The sequence below is a fragment of the Mus pahari genome, chromosome 14 (assembly GCF_900095145.1).
Source record: "Mus pahari chromosome 14, PAHARI_EIJ_v1.1, whole genome shotgun sequence".
NCBI lineage: Eukaryota > Metazoa > Chordata > Mammalia > Rodentia > Muridae > Mus > Mus pahari.
This window is the reverse complement of record NC_034603.1, coordinates 47803202-47822827: the sequence shown is the minus strand read 5'-3', so window position 1 is coordinate 47822827 and position 19626 is coordinate 47803202. Positions and strand designations below refer to the sequence as shown.

General features: G+C 40.9%; 1 protein-coding gene across 2 annotated transcripts in view; it reads left to right on the top strand.

Moving 5' to 3' along the window:
- The window catches only part of Crlf3 (cytokine receptor like factor 3), a 36546-nt gene that overhangs the window by 8233 nt on the left and 8687 nt on the right, over positions 1-19626 (top strand). For both annotated transcript variants that reach the window (XM_021212815.2, XM_021212816.2), the window contains exons 2-6: positions 8459-8666; positions 12953-13040; positions 13786-13963; positions 17077-17299; positions 18498-18630. In XM_021212815.2, the coding sequence (XP_021068474.1) occupies positions 8459-8666; positions 12953-13040; positions 13786-13963; positions 17077-17299; positions 18498-18630 (830 nt within the window). The remainder of the gene's footprint in view (positions 1-8458; positions 8667-12952; positions 13041-13785; positions 13964-17076; positions 17300-18497; positions 18631-19626) is intronic.

Genomic DNA, 19626 nt, shown 5'->3' with positions numbered 1-19626 from the left:
CCTGGCTAAATTTTTTTTTTTTTTTTTTTTTTTTTTGAGACCTGTCACACTAAGGAGCTCTGGCTGTTTTGGAATTCACTATATAGACCATGTTAGGCTGGCCTCGAAGTCACAGAGATCCACCTGCCTCTGTCTTTCAGGTTCTGGGACTAAAGGCTTGCATCCACATTTCCAGATGAATAGTGCTTACCTAGCAAGTCTTTTGTGACAGTAATGCCTATAGGGTATCCTTGAACTCCTGCCAGCAATTCTGCACTCAGTCATTCCATGTCATCATTCTGGTTAGCATCTTTTATATTCTAATGTGGCTAGTCAATGGATACCTTTTCTGTATACTGTGTTTTTACTTATAATTTATTCTTGTATGTTCTTTTTCTTCACTTGATTAGTCTTTGAAGTATGGTCTCATTGTCCCCACTGTTCAGTGCAGTGGGTTCTACTTGTTGTTTTTCTGTCTCAGTCTTAAGAGAGCTGGCATGGTAGACAGTACCGCAGATAGCTGGTGTTTGAGGTGGGGTCTCTCTGAGCTGTATTCCCTGGCCTCAGAGGATCTTCTTGTCTAGTCCTGTTAGTGACTGTGTCCAACAGTGTTCTACCTAGCTTAGTATTGGTTTTTTTGTTTTAGAAAATTGATTTCAGATTACTTTTTGAAGAGTTAATTACTACCCTTGTTTTGTTTTGTTTTTGGTGTTTTGGTGGGTTTTTTTGTTTGTTTGTTTTTCCTTTTGTATAATACTAGGTTCCCTATAGCCCTTTATTCCCACAGGATTTGAAAACACACAGTAAACTAAAGTCTCATGAAGAAAAACATAGGTTATTTCAGAAAACCAATGCAGGAAGTCTTCTTAGTAGCTCAGTGAAGAAAGGAAAGCGATTATTGCCGCTTTTATCTTTCACTTCCCCTTCTGTTACTGTTTTCAAGACAGTGCAGGGAATCAGTTTAGCTGTATCTTGGTACAGTGTAACACTGTTCTAGTATCTTAAGAAAACATCTAAATCTAGATTTAGGAAAAGCTAAAAACAAATAAAATCATTTGAAAATAACGTAGTTACAGATAGCTGTGGTTAATTAACAGTTTGATGTATCTGTCAGTGCATATTCTACAGAGGTGAGAAACTGCTGTGTATATATAACTGTTTCTTATATTTTTCTTTTGATTAACAGTATAAGCATTTATTGAGAATATTTTTCCAGGCTTGGAATGTTGATCCCTTATGTATGCTATGCGAACACTCTACCATTACCAGCTCACAAATGGTCTTTATTTCTTTTTATTTATTTTTAGACAGTCGGGTGCTCTTACCCACTGAGCCATCTCACCAGCCCCAAAATGTGACTTTCTTGATCTTCAGTTTCCTTATCTGTAAATGAAGGTTCAAAAATACTGCTTACTTTACCTGACCAGGGTGGGAACTGAAGTAGATCTGGGCTTGGTGGTGGCCCTTTAAACTCAACATAGGAGGCAGAGGCAGGAGGATATCTGAGTTTGAAGCCAGCCGGGTCTGCATAGAGAGGCCTGTCTCAGAAAACAAAAAAGTAAATAACATAAAATAAGAAGTCCTGTGGCCAGTGAGATGACTCAGCAAGTCTAGTGCTTGCTGCTCATGCCTGATCTCTGGAACATTCGAAAAGATGGGAGAAGAGAACCAAATCCACAGGTATCCTCTGACCTTTACCTGTGTCCTGATGCAGCGTGTGCCCACTCCCATCATACACACACAGAATAATAAATAAAACATTTAATAGGGCTATTTAAAATGTTTAGTACACTGCCCAGGACAATAGGATGTTCTCAGTTAATATTAGCCACAGTGAAACTACTAAAAATTGTTGTTCAAGGTGACATCTTTTGCTTCTACTGACAGCTTATTTTTAAAATATCTATGTTTTTCCCCAACTAAATGCCCTTTTTTGAATTTTGGGGGTAGTTTTTGGCTGTCCCATTTATATAAGAACTTAATACATCTTATTGCAGTTACTAGTGTGCAAGACCTTCTGTTTCCTTTTCCAGAATGAAAGGTTTTTGGTTTGTAAGGTAGGCTGACTTGAAGCTTGAGGTGTCCCTGCCCCAGGCTCTCCAATGCTGTACTTGGGGGTGATGTGCCGCCATGTCCAGAGAATTAGGTTTTTTAAGGTCAAGATCATAACACACTCATTGTTTTGTTTTTGGGTTATTTTAATTAATTAATTAACTTTTATGTGCATTAGTGTTTTGCCTGCATTTTTGTCTGTGCGAGGGTATCAGATCCCCTGAAACTGGGGTTACAGACAGGTGTGCTCACACAGCTGCCATGTGAAGAGCAGCTCTTAACCACTGAGCCAGCTCTCCAGCCCCACCTTAATTGTTTTTACAACCCAAATTCCTGGCACATAACAAGCTCAGTGATCATGTAATGAAAGCCTTTATAAATGCGTGGGTGTGGTTTTGCAGGGATCCTTCTTAGATTGTAATCTTGATTATGTGCATTTTCTTCATTAATGCAGTTAATCAAGAATTAAATATCTATTTCATCATGCAATTTGATTATCTCCTGCTGTATAATAAATTACAAAAGTTCAACAGATTAGAAGCTGTTAGTTCTTTAGTGCAACACATTCATAATCTTATCACTAAAGCTGAGGGAGGAGGATTTCTCGGAGTATAAGGGTAGCCTGGGCTACATAATGAGTTCTAGGTCAAGGCTACTTAGTGAGACACTTTCTCCTCACATCTGCCTCTGCCTCCCGAGGGCTGGGATTAAACGTGTGGTATTAATTAAGGTTTAAATACATTTTATGGGGGCTGGAGAGATAGCTCAGTGGTTAAGAGCACTGACTGCTTTTCCATAGGTCCTGAGTTTAATTCCCAGTAACCACATGATGGCTCACAACCATCCGTAATGAGATCTGACACCCTCTTCTGGTGTGTCTAAAGACAGCTACAGTGTACTTACAGATACATAAAATAAATAAATAAATCTTTAAAAAAAATGATCTTTTTAAATGACTTATTTATTTTGTGTACATTAGTGTTTTGCCTGCATGTATAGCTGTGTGAAGGTGTCAGATACTCTGCAGCTGGAGTTAACTGCTGAGCCATCTCTCCAGCCCCAACTTTATGAACTTTTGATAACTAAACTCTGGAGGAAAGTAAATCAGTTGAGTGTTGTTTTGTATCAATGGGTAGTATTTTGTGAGCTCATCATCTCATCATCCTGTTAACTTTAAAAGGTTACTTTAAATTTAAACCCAGCTTCAGTGAGTTTAAATAATCTTGTCACTTTTTTTTTTTTTTTTTTTTTTTGGTTTTTTGAGACAGGGTTTCTCTGTGTAGCCCTGGCTGTCCTGGAACTCACTTTATAGACCAGGCTGACCTCGAACTCAGAAATCCACCTGCCTCTGTCTCCCGAGTGCTGGGATTAAATGCGTGTACCACCACGCCCGGCTAATCTTGTCACTTTTGATAATCTTGCAAGGATGGTCAGTGACAGCAGACTTTTAGTTCAGCACTGAGGAGGCAGAGGCAGGCAGATAGATCTCTGTGAGCTCCGGGACAGCTATGGATAGATAAAAAGAGAAAGAGAGAAAGGAAATGAAGAGAAGAGAAAAGAAAAGAAAGGTTTAGCTGGGCATGGTGGCACACACCTTTAAACCCAGCACTCGGGAGGCAGAGGCAGGCGGATTTCTGAGTTCAAGGTCAGCCTGGTCTACAAAGTGAGTTCTAGAACAGCCAGGGCTATACAGAGAAACCCTGTCTTGAAAAAACCAAGAAAGAAAAGAAAAGGTTTTAATGATTTGTCACACTGGAGGTTTCAGTAGGAGTTCAGAATGTGACTGATGAATATAAGCATTATATAAACATTACAGTTTCCTCCTGAAGTCCTTGAGTTGCCTGCCATTTATACTTTCTTTCTCTCTTGGCTGGCCTAGAACTTGCTTATAGACCAAGCTGCCTTTTGAGTTCACAGAGATTCCCCTGCCTCTGCCTCCTGAGTACTAAGATCAAAGTCGTGGTGGCTGGGCGTTTATATTATTAGATCTGCTTTGTTAGAAACAGAGAGATGGTTGTCCTTCATCAGTGGTTCTAAATCTCCCTAGTGCTTCAGCCCTTTAATACAGTCCCTTGTGTTGTGGAGACCCAACCATAAAATTATCTTCATTATTAATTCATAATTGTAATTTTGCTACTGATAGGGTCGTAATAAGTATCTGTGGTTTCTGATTGTCTTAGTTGACCCTAGTGAAAGGGTCATTTGATCATCAAAGAGGTCTTGACCCAGTGGTTGAGAGCCTCTGACCTAGTTGGCTAGTTATCATTTGTGACGGATGATTGCTAAGTACGTTATGATTTATTCAGACACAAGGAATGTGTGATATAGGAGCTGAGAACACAATTCAGGAGGAAACACAATTTCGGAGGGAAAAAGATGGTATAATAATGTCTTCAGACACTACAAAATTTACCGGTTTTCCTGGGAACCATTTACTTATCGGCATTGTTTCCTAGTATAGCACTGACTAGTCTAGAACTTAATAGATATTTGGCTTTTGCATCTGCATTTGAGTGTTTAGGTTACAGAAGCTTGGAACTTGTTAAAATCACTCGGTAGCAAGAACATGGCTCCTGGACTCAGATGTGGGGCACAGTGAAGTCTTTCTAAGTGGTGTGAGTTTTTTCCCTCCGTTGGAGACAGTGCAGGTATGATGCTGCAGTCGGATAAGAGGAGACACATCAGACCACCACAAACTGGCAGACTCATCAGTGAACTGTTTTCATAAAGCCAAGAAACTTGATACTTGATTACTTATATGGTTAGATTAATGTTGACTGAACTTTAAATTGTGAGCTATTTTTTTGGAAGAAGAAAATGATCTAAGGGAAAACCAAGTTGGTTTGAAAAGGCAGTAGTTGGTATTCTGTGAACAACAGACACGAAATACATGCCGGTGAGCGCACAGTGAGCGCCTGGGAGGTGGGTTCAGAAGTGGAGTCTTCCTCCACTGTCTTCACTGAGCTTTATATACTTCCTCTTTCCCCTAAGGTTCTGACACAAAACCAACATAATAACATGGGCTTGCAATTTCTGAGGGAGCTTTTGAATTCTTTCTAAAGAGGAAATTGACTTTACCTAACCAGGGCACTTCCTGCATATGCTGTGTCCGTTAAAGAGCCAGGCAGGGCCTTGCTGGTTCAGTGCTCAAGTGCAGAGTTTCCTCTTAGAGGAAGGTCTGATATGTGACACAGTGAACTTTATTCTACCTATATTGCATTTATAAATCAACCATGGTCTTAAAAAATTCAGGTTCTGGGGCTGGGGCTGAGATGTAGCTCACTTAGGAGAGTATTTGCCTAGCATGCATGAAGCTGGACAAGGGGGGACCTCCCTGTAGTATTGCAGGGGTAAAGAAGAAAGATCAGAAGTTCAGGATCCTCTTGAACTGCATATGAGATTGAGGCTTGGTATCCATGAGATCTTGTCTTTCAAAATAACAGCAAAAAATGCATCAGGTCTAGAGCCTGATACTGTGCATTGCTAACAATATAAAAGTCATAAGGCTTTCTCCCTGTAGTCTTTTCTTTATTTTTTGGTTTTTCAAGATAGGGTTTCTCTGTGTAATCTATTCTGGAATTAGCTCTGTAGACCAGGCTGGCTGCAAACTCAGAGATCCACCTACCTCTGTTTTCCAAGTGCTGGATTAAGGGCTTATGCTCACACACACACACACACACACACACACACACACACACACACACGTATATATTATTCATTCTTGGTAGGTGTGTGTGTGTGTGTGTGTACGTGTGTGTGTGTACACATGTTAATACTCTGGTCAAGAGAAAGCTGGCAAGAGGATTAGAGAATTAATATAGTATATAATATATCATAAAACTACTATTGTTTGTAAAACAAAATGATGGTTTTGGGAGCTCATTTTTATTTTTATTGATGGAGATTGAATCCAGAAGCTTGCACTCCTGGGCAAGTGCCCTAGGACCAGGTCATATCCCAGGTCGTGTGTTTGATCTTTCTTAACTGTCCATCTTATAGTTAGTATTTGAGAGGAAATGGACTGTGTTTTATCCATTACATTTTATAAAACACGGTGACTACAAACAGCTTATTTGCTTTCAGAATATATGTGAGATACAAAGACTTTTCTGTCATAACTCCTGGCACAAAGATTTTTAAACTTGGCTCTGTGGACTGAGGACAGTGTACCTCAAAATGTGAACACCAATGTGCCTGTGACAAGTGAGAGTTATGAGCATATGTCCCTCCTGCTCCTCTGTGTTCAATTAGTTTCAACCCTGCAATCTGAGTTAGCAGGGAGCACACTGAATCCCTTTGCAAAGAACATTTCATAATCTCAACTCCGTTCAGTTATTGGCCAGCCTGTCTCACCAGTCAATGAGGTTTGTGATTAGTGAGAGATTGTGTTCACCAAAATGAGATGAACAGTGATTTAGGAAGGCATCTGTGCCTATGCCACCATGCCCAGCCTTTTTTGTTTTTTCAAGACAGGGTTTCTCTGTGTAGCCCTGGCTGTCCTGGAACTCACTCTGTAGGCCAGGCTGGCCTCGAACTCAGAAATCCGCCTGCCTCTGTTTCCTGAGTGCTGGGATTAAAGGCGTGTCCCTCCACTGCCCAGCAAGCTTCAGTGTTGTTACCAAAGAAAATAATCATTGGCCGGGCAGTGGTTGCGTCTCTCTCTCTCTCTCTCTCTCTCTATCTCTCCATATAGTTTTTTTTTTTTAAAGATTTATTTATTTATTATATGTAAGTACACTGTATCTGTCTTCAGACACTCCAGAAGAGGGCGTCAGATCTTGTTATGGATGGTTATGAGCCACCATGTGGTTGCTGGGATTTGAACTCCGGACCTTCAGGAGAGCAGTTGGGTGCTCTTACTCACTGAGCCATCTCACCAGCCCTCTCCATATAGTTTTAAAAGTGTTCTTTATGGGGGCTGGCGAGATGGCTCAACAGGTAAGAGCACTGACTGCTCTTCTGAAGGTCCTGAGTTCAAATTCCAGCAACCACATGGTGGCTCACAACCACCCACAATGAGATCTGGCGCCTTCTTCCGGTGTGTCTGAAAACAGCTACAGTGTACTTACATATAATTATAAAGAAAAGCCGGGTGTGGTGGCACACACCTTTAATCCCAGCACTTGGGAGGCAGAGGCAGGTGGATTTCTGAGTTCGAGGACAGCCAGGGCTATACAGAGAAACCCTGTCTCGAAAAAACAACAACAACAAAAAAGTGTTCTTTACATCAAACTAGGTGTGGTGACTCACATCTTTCGTTTCAGCATCTTTCATTTCTTGGATCTGAGTTTGAGGCCAGCTTGGTCTACAGAGTGAGTTCCAGAACAGTTATAGCTATACAGGGAATCCCCCCACCCAAAATAAATAAATAAACAAACAAACAAACTAACTAACTATGTTGAAAGATGGATACATTGATTAGCTTGACAGAGTATCAACTGTTCATATGTGTATTAAAACACTGTGTACCTTGAGTGTATATAACTCAATTAACAAAACATTTCTTGTGAGAGCAAGCTTCAAATTTGTGATGCTTTAGCCTCAGCCTGAGTGCTGGTATTGCAGGCGTGTTCTCCCATGCTTAGCTACATTGAAATTTTCTGCTAAGCTGAGGTCAGAGGATCACAGGATCAGAGCAAGCTCCAGGCCAGCCAGAGCTATACTGAACACCCTCTCATCCCCTACCCTTCTTTTTATGTGATCTGGGTTGATGATGTACCCTGTAATCCTAGCACTTAGAAGGTAGGAAGATTATAAACTTACTATGTAATGTAGGTTACATAGTGAGATCCTGTCTTAATTAACAAGAGCAATGGAAGGGAGCACTATGGTTATATAATAACTCAAAAGTAGAATTCTTGTCTAGCATGTATGAGGCCATAGGTTCAATCCCAGCACAGCATACCGTCTTTTTTTCTTTTTTTTTTTGAGATTTATTTATTTATTATATGTAAGTACACTGTAGCTGTCTTCAGACACTCCATAAGAGGGCATCAGATCTCATTACGGATGGTTGTGAGCCACCATGTGATTGCTGGGATTTGAACTCAGGACCTTCAGAAGAGCATGCAGTGCTCTTACCCACTGAGCCATCTCACCAGCTCGTACCGTCTTTTTTTTTTTTTTTTTTTTAAAGATTTATTTATTTATTATATGTAAGTACACTGTAACTGTCTTCAGACACTCTAGAAGCGGGAGTCAGATCTTGTTACGGATGGTTATGAGCCACCATGTGGTTGCTGGGATTTGAACTCTGGACCTTCGGAAGAGCAGTCGGGTGCTCTTACCCACTGAGCCATCTCACCAGCCCGTACCGTCTTTTTTTAATGAGTGGAAAACGGTGGTTGTGTGATACAATTAGGTAATTATGAATAACGCCTGTACTCTGTGTAAAGATTCTGAACTTGAGCTTTTATGTTCTTTTTAGATAAAGGAGAGTGCGTCACAGACAAGAGATGTCCTCAAACAGCATTTTAGTGATTTAAAAGGAACCCTTGGGAAGCTATTGGATGAGCGGTTGGTGACCCTTTTGCAAGAGGTGGACACCATTGAACAGGAGACCATCAAACCTCTAGATGACTGCCAGAAGCTCATAGAGCATGGGGTTAACACTGCAGATGACCTGGTCCGAGAAGGTGGGACAAAGGGAACCTGTTAAATCCTTATAATCTGATTGATGCCTGGGTGATTTCGTAGGATACTAGCAGATTTCTTAACATCTGAAGAGTCCCTGGGATGTTTGTGCCTTGAAATAGTTTATAATACAGGACCATAGATAAGCTGTGAGGAACCCTGTATAATCAAGGTATTGATTGGAATCATTTATAAAACTAAGAGTGATTGTTCCATAAGGTGCTATGATTATGGTATCTAATACACAATTAGATTGTGAGGCACATGCTTGTTTGTCTTAGCACCTAATGCTTGAGGTTTTTATAGTTCAGAAATGTTAGTTCTAAACTTCTGTCTTATGTGTCCCAGAGATATAGCTCTCAGTGCAGCAGGCTTGGTGGCAAATGCTTTACCTGCTGAGCCATCTTACTGGCTCATGCATTATAATTTCAGTCCCTTATTTAACAGGTAGTCTTAAGTTTGCTTTCACAGCTTTTGTGTATTTAATGTTTTACATTTTTTAAAAAAAGATGTATTTTATATATGAGAGTATCCTGTCACTATCTTCACACACACCAGAAGATCCCATTACAGATGGCTGTGAGCCACCATGTGTTTGTTAAGAATTGAACTCAGGACCTCTGGGAGAGCAGTCAGTGCTCTTAACCTCTGAGCCATCTCTCTAGCCCCTACTGTTTTGTATTTTTGAGACTTGGTCTCCTATTAATGTGCAGGCAGCCATCAGTTAATTCTCAGCAGTCCATTTGACTAAACAGCATGAGCACTGGGCTTACTGCCATGAGCCATCACACCCAGCTTCAGGTTTAGTTCTTCTATTCCAGTATTTAGGCAAGTTTTGTTGTTGCTAAGACATGTGTAGGTCTTAGTGTGATCACCATCTTCCTTCCTTGGTGTTGACCCTGCTACTTCCATGGTGGCATTTGTTAGCTATTTTAAATAAGAAGGTAAGAGTTGTGTTTCTTGGGGTTTGTAATCCATGAGAGTCATGCTGAGTAAGATCTGAAATCTTAAGAACAAAGGACTCTGTCTGGAGAAGTACAGGACAGCCCTCTGTGGGAATTCCACTGAGGCTTGGAGAAATTCATCAAGCACGGGAAAAGGAGGCCACTGTGTTTCTGAGCAGAAGTACGGGCAGGAGTGGAGTGAATGTTTCAAGGGAGAGTTATGTAATGAGATTGGCCCAGGCCTCACAATTACTGTGTAGCTAATTGTAATCCTCAGTGAGCCATGTTTATCTTTTACTGACATAATAGTGCCTTTGAGAACATTCTTTTTAGCAGAACCACAGACCGTCTTCCCCTGGAGGCTGTGAATTTGGAAACAGACCCAGAAGCAGGTCAGCACAGGGCAGGAGTGTGCGCACCCATCTCACTGAGGACTCTGTGCTTTCATTTTTAAAAATAAATCCTGTGAGGCACTTGTTTGTCCTAGCACTTAATGCTTGAGGTTTTTTTATAGTTCAGAAATACTTTAAGTTTTAAATTCTTCCCTGTTCCTCCCAAGGGATAAAAGCTTTTCTCTGTGTGGGTTCCCCCCACCCCCATGGTTTTTCAAGACAGGGTTTTTCTGTATAACCCTGGCTGTCCTGGAACTCACTTTGTAGACCAGGCTGGCCCCGAACTCAGAAATCCACCTGCCTTTGCCTCCCAAATGCTGGGACTAAAGGCGTGCGCAACCACGCCAGGCGGGTTTTTGTTGTTGTTTTGTGTTTTGCTTTTTAATTCTTTTTTTTCTTTATTTTTTTTTAAGATTTATTTATTTGTTATATGTAGGTACATTGTAGCTGTCTTCAGATACACCAGAAGAGGGTGTCAGATTTTGTTACAGATGGTTATGAGCCACCATGTGGTTGCTGGGATTTGAACTCAGGACCTTTGGAATCACAGTCAGTGCTCTTAACCTCTGAGTCATCTCTCCAGCCCTCTTTTTTTATTTTTATAAGTGTTTTGCCTGCATATATTTATGTGTACCGTGCGAATACTTGGGTGTCTGTGGAGATTGGATCCCCTGAAAATAGTTATCAATGTGAACCATGTGGGTGCTAGGAAACAAACCTGGTTCTTCTGCAAGAGTAATTGCTCTTAATCCCTGAGCCATGTCTTCGGCTGCCACTTACTTATTTATTTATTTTTTTTAAAGACAGAGCCTCATAACCCAAATTGGCTTTGAACTTCCTGTTAGCTAAAGGTGCCTCTACCTCCCATGTGCTAGATTCTTTTGAAGGAACATTCAAAGTGTCTGTTTTTCTTTTAGTAAAGAAGGTCATATTCTCTTACGAAAACTTGAGTTGGGGCTAGCAAGATGGCTCATTGGGTAAAGGTATTTGTTGCCAAGCCTGATGACCTAAGTTTGATCTTGGGAACCACATGGTAGAGAGAGAGAGGACCAACTCCTGTAAGTCATCCTCTGACTTCCACACACATGCCATGGTGTGCATGCCCCCACCCCCTTGGATTTGAACTCAGGAAATTCGGAAGAGCAGTCAGTGCTCTTAACCCCTGAGTCATCTCTCCAGCCCTCTTTTTTTATTTTTATAAGTGTTTTGCCTGCATATATGTGTGTGTGTGTGTGTGTGTGTGTGTGTGTGTGTGTGTACCATGCAAATACTTGATGCCTGTGAAGACTGGATCCCCTGAAAATAGAGTTATCAATGTGAACCATATGGGTTCACATTCACCCCCCCACCCCCAATCTTTTAGTAACTCCAGGATGATATGAGAGTATCTTTCATCATTGTGTACAGTATAGAGGCTGGCCATTTCCATCCCCTCTATGTAGCATTCCTTCTTAGGCTGTGTTGAGTAATTTCTGATCCAATGTATAGTGTGAATGTGCTCTCAGGGGAATCTGTCTACATCATTTGACTATTATTATTATTATTATTATTATTATTATTATTATTATTATATGTAAGTATAATATTAAGTAAGTATTATATATAAGTAGCTGTCGTCAGACACTCCAGAAGAGGATGTCAGATCTCCTTACTGGTGGTTGTGAGCCACCATGTGGTTGCTGGGTATTGAACTCAGGACCTTCAGAAGAGCAGTCAGTGCTCTTAACCACTGAGCCATCTCTCTAGCCCATCATTTGACTTTTTTGAGACAGGATCCCATTATATAGCACAGGCTTGTCTCAAACTCAGATCTGTCCTCCTGCCTCTGTCTCACAAGTGCTAGGATGACAGGCATGTTATTGGCATCATTTGGCTGTTTAAGATCCTATGTTCTAAGCCGGGCGTGGTGGCGCACGCCTTTAATCCCAGCACTCGGGAGGCAGAGGCAGGCAGATTTCTGAGTTCGAAGCCAGCCTGGTCTACAAAGTGAGTTCCAGGACAGCCAGGGCCATACAGAGAAACCCTGTCTCGAAAAACCAACCAACCAACCAACAAACAAACAAACAAACAAACAAAGAGATCCTGTGTCCTGTTGTTGCTTTTAGGATAACACTTTGTTTCTACTAGAACTGACAAAGAGGAGCCAGGAATTTGGTGGATCACCCCTGGAATCCCAGCATTCAGTTAGAGTTGGAGGCAGGAATATCTTGTGATTTGAGGCCAATCCGGTCTTCATAGCAAGTTTCAGGCCAGCCAAGACTACATAGTGATATTTTACCTTTGAAAAGTCAGTAAAATGTGCTGACCAGGTGACTCAGTGGTGAAGGAGCTTGATACCAAGCCTGACAGCCTGAGGTAGGTTGTGAAACTCACATGGTGGAAAGCAGTAACTCCCACAAGCTGTCCTCTAGCTTCCACATGTGCAGATGTCTCCCCAGTAAGTTACTGTAGGAACAAAACAGGATGACAAAACCTTAATTGATAAAGAGGAATGAAGAAATGTCCCCGACCTTCTGCTCTGTATGAAATTTGTTGTTGCCGGGCAGTGATGGCATATGCCTTTAATCCCAGCACTTGGGAGGCAAAGGCAGGTGGATTTCTGAGTTCGAGGCCAGCTTGGTCTACAGAGTGAGTTCCAGGACAGCCAGGGCTACACAGAGAAACCCTGTCTCGGGAAAAAACAAAAACAAAAACAAAAAAACTGGTTGTTGAACTAGATTTTCAGTTATAGAACAGAATATTTGGTCTCTGGCAAAATTTTGCCAAACCCCCCCTTCCCTTTTTCTCTGGCTTACTAAGTCATTTTGAGAGTTTGTTGGTGTGGGGGTGAGCAGTTAACTTTGAACAAAGCTGGAAATCCAGTAGACATGAGCCGTGTCGGTGACTGGATAATACTGACCTTCAAATGTGGCTGGTTTTGTACTCAGCTAGTTTTCTTACCCTCAATTGTAGGCGAGATTGCCATTCTTGGTGGTATCGAAGAACAGAGTGATAAATTGTGGAACTTCACCAAAAAGGCCTCGCACATTCAGCTGGACAGGTAACAGAATCTCTTCCTTTGGACTTATTTTTAAGTACTTAGTTTGCCTTCCTCTTAATTTTTCATTGAAAAAATTCTGATTACATCAAATAGAGAATCTGTTTTTCAGAGTTATACTGTCCATTATCATTGCTACTGGTGTTAAACAGTTGTGGTTGGAATCTTTGACGTAGTATTATAGATTCTTTCAAGTCCAGTAGAGAAGAGAATTGTTAAATTCTAAAACGTCTGGTGCCTGCTTTCAAAGCAGCACACAGTGAAGTTGGGAACACTACATAGAGAATTGTCATGGTTTCTGCACAAGAAAAAAACATTTTAAATGTCTTATTGCAACCAACTCTTATTTCAGTAAACAAGATCTTTTGATATAAGCTCGATAGTTGTGTGTTTATCAATTTTGTCTTTTTTTTTTTTTTTTTTTTTTTTTAAAGGCAGGGGATCTCACTGTGTATATAGCTCAGGCTAACCTCTGGCTTGTGATTCTCGTGTCTTAGTCTCTGGAGTGCTGGGATTGTAAGCATGTGCTACCACACAGTTCCCAGTTTTTTTGTCTTGCTTATAATTATTGGGGAAGAGAATCTTTATGTAATATGAAGATGAAAGCCCCTCATAACAAAGGCTTCAGCTTCTTACTTACTCGTTGAGGCCTTTAGTGTTCTTCTAGCGTGTGTTCAGTCTAAAATAGTCGTTGCATTTCCTTCTCCATGTTAAGCATATTTTAAACACTTGAACTTTGTTTCCTCAGCTTACCAGAAGTGCCTTTGCTAGTTGATGTACCCTGTTTGTCAGCTCAGTTGGACGATTCCATCCTTAACATAGTGAAAGACCACATTTTTAAGCATGGAACAGTAGCTTCCCGCCCACCAGTACAGATTGAAGAATTAATAGAGAAACCTGGAGGCATCATAGTGAGATGGTGTAAGGTATGTGCCAATCGCAGACTTGGTATCAATGTGATGGGCTTGGGACTTGGGACTTCTCTTCTTGGCTAATACATTTTTCTCTTTCCAAACAAAAATCCCCCCTGCTGTCTGTGTGTCTGCCTGCCTGCCTTCTTTTCTTTCCTTCCTTCCTTCCTTCCTTCCTTCCTTCCTTCCTTCCTTCCTTCCTTCCTTCCTTCCTTCCTTTCTTTTTTTCTATCTATCTATTAATAAATAAAATTAAATTCACAGAAAATGTAGACCAAGGTAGTTCTTCTAGTAAGAAATAAAGAGCTCAAGCTTTGTTTGTCCTGTGTGCTGACAGTCATAGCCCCTTGAAAGGACTTCTAATATCAGTGAGACCGAATAGCAACTACTTCCACATGTAACATTTAATGAATTGGGGATTTCTCCCATTTTTATTGCTTCAAAAAGCCAGAATGCATTTTCAGCATCTTAATACTTGTTAAGATTTCTAAAGTATAGTACTATTGTGGAGGTGCAAACTCTCAATCCCAGCACTCAGGAAGTCACACAGGTGTATCTCTGTGATTATGAGGCCATCTGATCTATATAGTGAGTTCAAAACCAGCCAGGACTACATACCACTATGTATCAAAACAAAGCAAAAAAATAACAAAAGAAATATTTCTGTAGTTTCCTTACATTTGGTATTGCCCAGAATTCTGTTCTTTTTTTAAAAATATATTTTTATATAAATATATGTGTATGAATATACTTTTTTTAAACATATATTCTTTCAATCTGTTATTTGAGCTACTTTTTTTTTTTTTTTTGGTTTTTTAGAGACAGGGTTTCTCTGTATCCCTGGCTGTCCTGGAACTCACTATGTAGACCAGACTGGCCTGGAACTCAGAAATCCGCCTGCCTCTGCCTCCCGAGTGCTGGGATTAAAGGAGTGCGCCACCACCGCCCGGCGAGTTACTATGTTTTAATTAGAAACTATATCCTAATTAGCCATTGTATCTTGGCTGTTTATAAATCATTCAGAGACAGCAACAGCTCAGTAGGTGAAAGCAAACTTGGTGAGTTTGATCTCATGGATTCATATGTTGAAAAGAAAGAGTTGATTCTCCAAAGTTGTCCTTGACCTTCACTTGCATGCTGTGCAACATGCATAGGAACACACACATATACACATGTCTGTATCAGTGTACACAAAACGCCTTCTACAAGCCATTAGTTCCTTAAATGAATTTTTTTTTAAAATTGAAACCTTCATATAGAAGAAAGAAATAGAAGTGTATTTGCGGGGCTGGTGAGATGGCTCAGTGGGTAAGAGCACCCGACTGCTCTTCCGAAGGTCTGGAGTTCAAATCCCAGCAACCACATGGTGGCTCATAACCATCCGTAACAAGATCTGACGCCCTCTTCTGGAGTGTCTGAAGACAGCTACAGTGTACTTACATATAATAAATAAATAAATAGATAGATAGATAGATAGATAGATAGATAGATAGATAGATAGATAGATAGACAGCTACAGTGTACTTACATATAATAAATAAATAGATAGATAGATATCTAGATAGATAGATAGATAGATAGATAGATAGATAGATAGATAGATAGATAGATCGATCTAAAAAAAAAGAAGTGTATTTGCTGGATTAAAACAGGGACTCTCAATACCCACATTCTCTACAGTCATCACCAAACGCTTCAACAATAAAAACCCATAAGGACTGTACTTATTTCCAGGGTTTTGTATTTTTTTTTTTGCTTGCTAATTGCTTTGTTGCTGTTTGTAACTGTCTTATTTGTGTTTCTTTGTGCACACATGTAAGTTTTATGCTCAAATATACCTCACTGTAAAGTTATGAGGTCTTAGGGTATTGGATCTGTATTAGGTAGTGTCAGATGTTTACTCTAAATGGTTTTATGAATTGGTTTTGGAGGGAGGGCAGAGCCTTGCTACATAGAACAGACTAGCCTCAAACTCATCCCAACCCCCCTGCCTCGCTTTCCCGATTGCTGGGATTACAGGTGTGTTTGTCTTCACCAGTGTCAGACTAATGCTTTGCCCAGATGCTGTCTCACTATGGGTTTTCATTGTATTTTCATATTTGGCTATTCAGACTTCGATTCATATCTTTTGCATTTTTTCCCTTTAAACTTGGAGCTTGAGCTTGTCATATAGCTAAGGTTGGCCCAGGACTTGCTGTGGAACTGAGACTGTGATTCAGTGGTAGAGTACTTGCCTATGCACACACACAAAGATGGATAAGCACTTCGGTCTGTTGTTTAGGCTAATTCCAGATCCGTGGTCACATTGCCTAGTGCTGAGATTATAGCCATGTGCCTCTCTGTTCAGCTGTTCTTTCCCTTATCTTTTCTTTTTAAATTACATTTCATTTATTTGTGTGCATGCATGGACTTACATGCCGTGTCATGTGTCTGGAGGGCAAACTACTGTAGGAGTTGGCTTTCATTCTACCATGTGGGTCTTAGGGGTTGAACTCAGGTCACCAGGCTTTGCGTCAGGCACCCTCCTGCTGAGCCATTTTTGAAACAGAATCACGTGTATCCAGAGTAGCCTTGAGCTTGCTATATAGTTAGGATGGAGCCTCTTTTCTACTTTGCTGACTGCTGTGATTAGAGGCAGTGTTACCACTTCCAGCTCCAGCATGGATAATGTTAAAGACACTTCTCAATTCTTTCAAAAAAAGTATGTATGTGTATACACATACATACCACATCAAGAATGAAGGAAAGAGGCACTCTAACATAGCATTGGGATGCCAAGGCAGGAGGGTGGTCAGTTCAAGGCCAGGCTGGAAAAGTAGAATAAGCCTCACTCTCAGAGAAGAAGGAAGGAAGAAGCAACTGGGTGTGATAATGCAAACCTGTAATCCTAGCCTTTGGGAAGTTGAGGCAGGAAGATCACCATGAATTCAAGGCCAGCCTGGGCTACATATAGTAAGACCCTATCTCAGGTCAAACAGAAGAAAAAGAAATGAAATACTGATAGCATGTTGCCTATGCCTTCCCCCAGAATGGCCCATACTGCCCCTGTTCAGCACATAGCCCTGTGTGTTGGTCTAGATGTCCCAGTTTTGTGGATTTTACCTAACTTAAAAAATCCTTCTCCATAGGTGGATGATGACTTTACAGCCCAAGATTACAGGCTTCAGTTCCGCAAATGTACTGCAAATCATTTTGAAGATGTGTATGTAGGTTCTGAGACGGAATTCATAGTGTTGCACATAGACCCCAATGTTGATTATCAATTCAGAGTCTGCGCCCGAGGAGATGGCAGGCAGGAATGGAGTCCTTGGAGTGTTCCCCAGACAGGTCACTCCACACTGGTGCCTCATGGTATGTATGCTCTTACCATGTCATACCTGAAGCTCCATGGGGTATAGGAACTTTTTTTTTACCTCTGTGCTGGGATTCCTAACCACTTTTCCTAAGGATAATCCTGAATTGAGAGACTGTAGAACTTGACTTTACTTAGATTTTCATCACATCTGTGTAGTAGGTTGGCCTTTGGATTCACAATTGAGTATCACCTAAAACCACACACTGAAAATGGTGCCTAAGACACTGACTTTTCTAGACTCTCTGAAAGTCTTATAAACTTGAAGTTGGTCTTTCTCCTATATTACTGATTTAAAGGGCATACTCTTTTTTCCTGGAAGAGTTAGGATCTTGCTGTGTTGCCCAATATTACTTTGAACACAAGAAGTCTCATTTCAGCTTTCCAGGTAGCTGGGCTACAGCCATGAGCCACATACCTGGCTGTCTATACACTTAGTAGCTTCATTTTGTTTTTCTTTAAAGATATATTGGGCTAGCGAGATGGCTCGATGGTTAAGAGCTCTGGCTGCTCTTCCAGAGGTCCTGAGTTCAGTTCCCAGTAACCACATGGTGGCTCACAACCATCTGTAATGGGACCCGATGCCTTCTTCTGCTGTGTCTGAAGACAACTACAGTGTACTCATATACATAAAATAAATACATAAATCTTAATATATATATTTGTGTATGTGTGTGTATGTGTTCACATGTTTGCTGGTTCTGTGGAAGCCACTAGAGTTATAGGCCATCATAAACTGACTGAAAAGGGTGTTGAGAACTGAACTTTGATCCTCCACGAGTGTTCTTCACAGCTGAGTACTCTCTCCAGCTGTTTGATTTATTCATTTTTAAGTGATGCTATGGATTGAACTCAGATCCTTATACATGCTAATAAATACATGCTCTATTACAAAGCCTTGTCTCTACCTCTTATTTACTCATTCTTATTCACGTTAGAATAACCTCAAATTATTAAATTTGAACCTATATTTCTTTTTCAGATAGAAGACCATCATTTAATTTTTCAAATAGTACAGGAATTTACGAAACTTTTTTTGTAATTTGTGGGTCTAAGACCAATTCTCTGTTACTAAATCTTTATTAAATTTAGCCAAGATCCCTCTAAGTAGTTACTTTCACACAATTCTATTCAATGTGTTTGTATTCAGTATACCTTGAAAAGATTGTTATAATTTTTATGTCCTTGTCTTGAAAGAGTGGACAACTGGCTTTGAGGGATACAGTCTGAGCAGTCGAAGGAATATAGCCCTCCGGAATGATGCCGAGTCCTCGGGCGTTCTCTACTCCAGCGCTCCAACCTATTTCTGTGGGCAGACGCTGACATTCAGGCAAGTGGATTGGGACATGCCTGGCATGCCTCTGGCTGTGTAATGGAGCTTGTGGGGTATGCATGAGTCTGACCTTGGCATGCCCCAGCTTTATTCCATCACTTACAGGGTCAGCTTGGCAACGTTTTTGTTTTGTGTTGTTTTATTGAAACAGGGTCTCACTGTGTAACCCTGGCTGGCCTGGAACTCACAAAGACCAGACTGGGCTCAAACTTAGAGAAATCTGCTTGCCTCCTTTTTCCAAGTGCTGGAGTTAGAGGCGTGCCCCACCACACCAGGCTTTTGACAAGGCTTCAGACTTTTCCTTTTTCAGTTGTCTGTGTCTGTGGGGTTCTTTATAAAAGCTTGGTACTTGGTTTGTTTGTCTCCTTTGCTCTGGTAAGTAAGGATGAATAGAGTACCTCATACAAGTTTTTTAGAAGTCAGAGGCATGGTGGTGCAAACCTGTCACTGCAGAACTCAGGAGATGGGGGAATTCAAGATGGCCTCAGCACAGAGCATGTCGGCATGGGCTGTAAGACCCTGTCTGTACAGCAAAGCAAACTGCTCGGAGGCCAAGAATTATTTTTCCCTTTGTCTCTGAAAAGCAGCTTACTGTTCTGAGCATGCTGTGTGTCTGACTCTGTAAAATACAACTGAAAGCACGCCTTCCCTGCCATCAGCTCTCCTTTACCTGCTTTCTTGTTAGCCGGGCAGTGTGTTCTGTGGTCATATTTCTAAGTAGCTCTTTGTAGAAAACCAAAGCCCAGATGATTTGCTCTGGTTTGGTTTTGGCTAAGCCCAGTTTTGATTTGAGCGATTGAATGTGTGCCTGGTTTTTACTGTGCTTGCTTCAGTGTAGCCGAATCTCCTCTCGTTTTGAGTCTCAAGATTATTGAATATTTTTATTTCTTTAAAAATGTTCTTAATTGGGCTAGAGAGATTGCTCAGCAGTTAAGAGCATTGCCTGGGGGCTGGTGAGATGGCTCAGTGGGTAAGAGCACCCGACTGCTCTTC